The sequence below is a fragment of the Abrus precatorius genome, unplaced genomic scaffold (genome assembly GCF_003935025.1).
Source record: "Abrus precatorius isolate BTA unplaced genomic scaffold, Abrus_2018 Scaffold9, whole genome shotgun sequence".
Taxonomy (NCBI): Eukaryota; Viridiplantae; Streptophyta; class Magnoliopsida; order Fabales; family Fabaceae; genus Abrus; species Abrus precatorius.
This window is the reverse complement of record NW_020874439.1, coordinates 1,757,287-1,764,478: the sequence shown is the minus strand read 5'-3', so window position 1 is coordinate 1,764,478 and position 7,192 is coordinate 1,757,287. Positions and strand designations below refer to the sequence as shown.

General features: G+C 36.2%; 2 protein-coding genes across 2 annotated transcripts; one reads left to right on the top strand and one right to left on the bottom strand.

Moving 5' to 3' along the window:
- Positions 1-440: 440 nt before the first annotated feature.
- On the top strand, positions 441-1,906 carry LOC113850570 (hydroquinone glucosyltransferase-like). Its single transcript, XM_027481153.1, has one exon. It carries the CDS (start codon positions 442-444, stop codon positions 1,861-1,863), a length of 1,422 nt encoding a protein of 473 aa, XP_027336954.1. The 5' UTR covers position 441; the 3' UTR covers positions 1,864-1,906.
- Positions 1,907-6,310: 4,404 nt separating this feature from the next.
- Positions 6,311-6,793, bottom strand: LOC113849515. The gene has a single exon (XM_027479467.1). The coding sequence runs from the start codon at positions 6,791-6,793 to the stop codon at positions 6,311-6,313; it is 483 nt and encodes a 160-aa protein (XP_027335268.1).
- Positions 6,794-7,192: the final 399 nt, after the last annotated feature.

Here is a 7,192-nt window from a genome sequence, read left to right as displayed (position 1 = left end):
ACTTTGTCGAGTTTTACCCTCCTTAACTCGGATTAGTCGAGAATTAGGTCTCAAAGTGGCTTTTGGATGGTCTTAATGATAAGAAAAAGGAAAAAAGAAATTGCTCCTTAAACAAAACTACAATGACCCACCGTATGTATGGTCATGCTCGCCGTCAAGCCATCCAACAATAATTGTTTATGATGATGAAGACATATTATAAGACACGCACATGAACCTTTGACCCATCAATATATATGTGGAAGAAAGGATTTTCAAACATTCAAACAGCTATCGATTATATATAATATAATACATAGCTGTCAACATAAAGCTACAATTAAATAGCTAAATGTCAAATCTCAGGTCAAGGTTGGCCTGCTTGTACAAAAAGAAGAGATCCATACTAATATATGCATATATAAAACCCAAACCCAAACCATAAGCCAAAACAGAGATTCCATGGCCAAAACAACCCATATAGCTGTAATTTCAATCCCTGCATTCAGCCACCAAGCCTCTATTGTTGAGTTCTGCAAGAGACTCCTTCATCTCTATCAGCACTTCCATGTGACTTGCATCTTCCCAACTATTAATGCACCTGTTCCTGCCACACTCACTTTGCTTCAATCTCTTCCTTCCAACATAGACTACACATTCCTCCCACCTGTGAACAAACAAGACCTACCTCAAGATGTTCCTCCAGCAGTGCAAATACAACTTGCAGTGTCTCAGTCCATGCCATCATTCCGCCACGCGTTGCGGTCACTCTGTTCAACCTCGCCTCTAACTGCTTTAGTTGCTGATCCTTTTGCAAACGAGGCACTAGAAATAGCAAAAGAGTTCCACCTCTTCTCTTACATATACTTCCCTACTTCTGCCATGACGCTCTCACTGTTCTTGCATTTGCAAACTTTACATGAACAAGTTTCATGTGAATACAAAGATCATAAAGAAGCCATTCAAATTCCGGGTTGCATACCAATTCAAGGCCATGATCTCCCGGAGCATTTTCAAGATCGATCTAGTCTTGCTTATGAGCTTATTCTTCAACGCTGCAAGAGATTCCCACTTGCTGATGGTTTCTTGGTTAATAGCTTCTCTGAAATTGAAGACGGTACAGTAAATGTTTTGCAAGAACAGAGCGAAGGTAGCAGCAAAATCAATGCCCCTGTTTATTTGGTTGGACCAATTGTACAAACTGGGCCAAGTAGTGAATCAAATGAGTCAGAGTGTGTGAAATGGTTGGAAAAGCAAAGGCCCAACTCTGTTTTGTATGTGTCCTTTGGAAGTGGGGGCACTCTCTCTCAACAACAGCTTAATGAGCTAGCTTTGGGATTGGAGTTGAGCGGTCAGAAATTCTTGTGGGTTTTGAGAGCACCGAGTGATTCAGTGAATGCGGCTTACCTTGGTGTTGCAAATGATGACCCTTTACAGTTCTTACCAGATGGATTCTTAGAGAGAACAGAAGAACAAGGGTTGGTTGTTCCTTCTTGGGCACCGCAGACCCAAATCCTTAGCCACACTTCAACTGGTGGGTTTCTAACCCATTGTGGTTGGAATTCAACGCTTGAGAGCATTGTGTTGGGAGTGCCAATGATGACTTGGCCACTGTTTGCTGAACAGAAAATGAATGCTGTTTTGCTAACCGACGGCCTCAAAGTGGCATTAAGGCCCAAATTTAATAAAAATTGTATAGCAAACAGAGAGGAAATTGCTGAGGTGATTAAAGGTCTAATGCTGGCTGAAGAAGGAAATTGGATTCGCCAAAGAATTGAGAAGCTAAAAAATGCAGCTGCTGATGCATTTAAAGAAGATGGGTCTTCCACAAGGGCACTTTCCCAATTTGCCTCTCAGATGGAAAATTTTCAGGGCCTGCCTTAATGTAAATTGTTTGGATTTCTCTGAAGAATAAAAAAGGCAAGGAAGTATTAGAAATAAATATTGGTTGAATGGATGGAGTTTGATATTTCCATTTAGTGTTTTTTTCAATTGATTTGACATCCTTAAATATCCTTCTAAACTAGCGCAACCTCGCTTGAGTGATAAGATTCTCGCTTAAGCGAGACTACACATTTTTCTAATATTCTCGTTTGAGCGAAAACACTCTCGCTTGGGCGAGATACAATCTCGCATGAGCAAGCTCCACCTCGCCTAAGCAAGATTGGTTCCAGAGGGAACCCTATCTTTCCTGCAACCCCTCGCCTATTATAGACCTATTTAAACACTTGTATCAGAGGTGGTGTAACACCCTTAATTTTATTACTCTTGGATAGGAAAAATAGGAAAAATAGGAATTTGGATAAAGAATATCTCACTCAAGCGAGATTAATCTCGCTCAAGCAATGTAGGATTTCCTAAAATAGAACGTTCTGGAATCTATCGCTCAAGCAAGATGAGTCTCACTCAAGAGAGAATGAGATAACGTTGCCCCAACGGTCCTCTCGCCCAGGTGAGAGAGGGATCTCGCTTAAGCTAGGAGCAGCTCACCCAACGAGATAGAGCTCGCTCAAGCGAGGAGTCGTAGGAAAGATATGTGCTCTCTAGACTTAATCTCATTCAGGCGAGGTATAGCTCGCTCAAGTGAGATTGTATTTTGCTCAAGCAAGAGTGTTCCCGCTCAAGCAACAGTGTTCTCACTCAAGCGAGAATATCAGAAAAATGGGTAGTCTCGCTGTCTGGTTGTCTCACTCAGGCGAGGAAGGCTCGCCTAAGCGAGGATGGAAGCTCGCTCAAGTGAGAATCTTATCACTCAAGAGAGATCGCGTGAGTTTAGAATGATATTTACGAAATCTCAGCCTAAAAAATGTTCATTTCTCACCAAACGACCTTCTCTCTTCATTTTCTCTGTCTTCTCTCCTCCCTCTCTCTAAAGAGAACTCTCTAGAACTTCGAATCTCTTCCAGAACCAAGCTCAAACATTGATTTCATTCAAATCTAAGTAAATCTCTCGGAGCTTAGATATCTATTTATTTCTTTTCTTCCATTTTCTTCTTATATTAAGACATCTATCTTTAAATACTTAGGAAACTTCATCTTTTGGACGATATCTCAGTGGATGCCGTGGAACCTCTCCGTGGATCCTTCAGAAAAACTAGTTTTGAACAACTGTTACCAGGTAAGGGGAGTATTCTCGAGCTTTAGTTTTATATACATATATGGTGATCTTAGGAGAATGTGAATAACCTATAATTTTTATGAAATCATGTGGTAAAAATGTAATTTTGGTATAAAATATATGGGTTAGAATAGCTTTAATAAGTTTTAGAACTAAGTTCCTTATAATGCTGATGAGTTAAGTAATAAAGGATATAAAATAATGAATTGTAGGTTACAAGACTATATTGAAATTGTACGAGTTGAACTAAGTTTGAAGATGTCCGACCTTCGACATATTGTACTGATTGTATGGTGTGATATTTATGGTAATTTCTATGCTAGATTGGCCTATTATACTGATTGCATGGTGTGATATTGTATGATAACTTTTTATGTTAGACTGGCATGATGCGATAAGTATAGATATGATATTGATAGCTGAAATGTATTCAAATTGGGTAAATTCACATGAATAATTAAAGTATTGATTGATATTGAAAGTATGTGATGTATGATAGAGAAAGAATGAGATACATGATTATAATGCATGGGTCAAAATAACTTGAAAAAAAAAAGTAATTACGATACATATTATAGCACACTAAAGAATGTATTATAATATATATTATGATTCACGAATTTATATAAATTGTAACCCACATATTATGACATGCTAATTGATAGAAAGAATCTAGAAATGAGAAATGCTGAGAAAGAGAAAGAGAATAAATATGGATAGTACAGCGATACAAAAGGGGTATAGAGTCTGGAGAAGATTGGGAAAATCTTGGGAAAATGAGGATGGTGAATGCTAACGATAACGGGGTGCACGATAAATTATTAAAAAATAGATATTCACAGGTCATACCCTCATTTCCTAACGAAGCTCCTGACTATATGTAGACAATTGCCGAGTCACTATCAAAACAACTAAGTTTTTTAAAGATTTTGTAGTATAGAGCCAAACCAAGGTCAATTCACGAAGACACATTTTCAGTCAAATTCAATTTTAGATTTTCTTTTAAAAAATGCAAATAAGTTTTTTTGGGTTTTAAAAATTGCAATTAATCAAATTAAATTACAAACAGAATTAAAGTGAGTAAAAAATGAATTAAGAAATATCAATCCACAGAATATCAATTGCGTGTAACTCTGACTATCACAGTATCTAAAGATTTAAATCTACGTTTGAACAATCATCTAATTCAATTATTAATTCAATCGAATAACTTAATTGAATAGAGTTACTAATTAAATCAAATAAACATTTAACCTAATTCACATTAATTATCAAATTAGAGCATCAATCGAGTCCTAATTTGAAATCTAACAAAAGAAAAGTCAATCACGATCGTAATAAACAATTCTGAGATTGGAGAGAAAACGAGAACAAACTCAGAGCAGTTAGTGAAAAACTCAAGTCAGAACTACAACATTTGAATTCTTCAGATTGAACAAGAGATTTAGCCTTCCATTAAAACGCTTAACCCACGCAAGAATGAGAAAAGAACGAGATAGTTCGGCCTAGTCTCAAAAGCTCAAAGTGTCTAATCACTCTCAAATTTAGAACCTTATTAGTCTATTTATAGGTTCTGATTAGGGTAAATTAAGTGGCGAAAATGCGAGCCTCAATAATATCTAAAAGCCCAAATACAATTATTAAATAACAAGGGTATAAATGGAATCTCGCAACAATATTCAGCAAATCTGCCTCAACTTCAAAAAAATCATAAAAAATTGAAAACAACTCCAAATCCAGCGATCCATATATGTATTTTGAATTCCTAGATGTGTAGAATCTAATGCAACTAGAATAAGCCAAAAATGGTATCTATAGAAAAAGTTATGGTCAAAAGAGTAGTCAGATGTCATAATAACTGAAAATACGAAATTAAAGCTTTTATTTGTAATAGGCCCAATTTATTTAAATAAGTAGAAAATGGTAAAAATTATAAAAATAAAGCATATGAAAAGTGTTTATTAATCAAAATAAAATATTAAATATAAACATAAAATATGTTACATCAAATTCCCCCACACTTAGGATTTTGCCCTTCAGGGCAAATCACAAAATCAAACCATAGGGAACCTAAAACAAATTAGGCTATGTACGAAGGCCATCAAGTTGAAATATCATAGCTAGAATGGAAATCAATCCTCACGCTTCAAATTGACAAATGAACTTTATCAAATCAAGTGAATGAATCATGAGAGATAGAATCTTGACACGATATACTCTCAATCACTCAAGTGTATAAGGTAAAGTGTGTCACTCAAAATGCACAACATGAAGCATGATCATCCATAAGCTTGCCGATTGCCCATTTCTCTACTAGAATTCACACATACACACAAAAATCAAAAGGATTTTTCTAGGTTATAAAGGGGCATAATGAAGGTGGAAAAATTACAACGGTAATTAAGCTAAAACTAAAGAGGATATAAGAATAATGGAGAATGAATCCAAAGAAAGTAAGCATGAAAGTAAATCCCCTAAACAAAGATATAATGTAATACAATCCAAAAATAATTCTCTTTTACTTTTGCTAGCCATCCAATGTTTCTTTTCCTTCTTTTTTTTTCTCTTCTTCTTCTTCTTTTTTTTCTTAAAAAAAGTAGCTGATTTTTCTTTTCTCTTGCATTGTCTAAAGTAATCTCCCCCACACTTATTTCTATGACTATTCCCAAAATAATTCCAAAGCTCTTGTATCCCTAAAGTTGGATCATTTTATTATTTTATACCTTTGGCTTGAAATGAGTTAAGATCACAAGAAATAGGAAAATTAGGCTTAAGGGGCTTAAACAATGGAAATAATATAAGGTTGGCTTTTTGGCTAGTAGTTTGCAAGAAGGAAATGATGACTCTATCATGTTAATACAAGCATATGGAAATATAGTCTCAAAAAGGCTCAAGGCAAGTTCTAGTGTTATACAACCATGAGTACAATCACACAATGAAGGAAAGTAAAATGACATGATATTGTCATCTATATGGCTCAAAGCCTCACAAGGTATATATTCTATCCCAAATAATCAAACACATAAGATATCAAAGTCCACCTATCAAACTGAAGAATAATTCAATCAATCCATCAAAGCCTTGAAATAATCATTTAATTAGACTATGTACACACCAAAAACATAATACTCCCCCCATTTGAAATTAACATTGTCCTCAATGGAAAACACAATAAGCATAAGGACAATTCAAACAATCCAATAAGTGAGAGAGCTATAAATCAGGGTAGGTGGCCAATTCAAAAGTGGCCTTCTCTTGTTCATGTTCCCCCAACCTCTCATGAAAAACCTGGAGTCGATGCCTATTAACCTTGAAGCTCCTTTGCGATCCCATATCCTGAAGTTCAACAACATCATAAGGAAAAATGTTAATAACTAAAAAGGGACCATCCCACCTAGATCTCAATTTACCGGACATTAACTTAAGTCTAGAATTATATAAAAGGACTTTGTCACCAATGTGGAACTCTTTACGCCCTATTAGCTTATCATGAAAAGCCTTGGTGCGCTCTTTGTAAATGTTGGAGTTCTCATATGCTTCTTTACAAATTTCCTCCAACTCTTGTAATTGAAGCTTCCTATGCAAGCCTGTTGCCTCTACATCTAGGTTAAATTCTTTGATCGCCCAGAATGCCTTATGCTTCACTTCTACTGGTAGATGACATGCTTTACCAAAAATAACCCGATAAGGAGACATTCCAATAGGTGTTTTATAGGCGGTTCTGTAAGCCTATAGAGCTTCCTCCAAGTGTAGACTTCAATCCTTTCTGTTGGGTTGGACAGTCTTCTCCAGGATTTGCTTTATTTCCTAATTGGAGATCTCTGCTTGTCCGTTAGTCTGAGGGTGGTATGGTGTAGAAACTTTATGCATAACCCCAAACTTCCAAAGTAAGGCAGCCATTGTGCAATTGCAAAAGTGTGATCCCTAGTCACTGATTAATGCTTTGGGAAATCGAAACCTACAGAAAATATATGACTTTACAAAACCTACAACAACACGAGCATCATCAGTACGAGGGGCCTTTGCCTCCACCCACTTGGAGACATATTTCACTGCTAACAAAATATAGGTATAGCCAAATGAAACAGGAAAAGG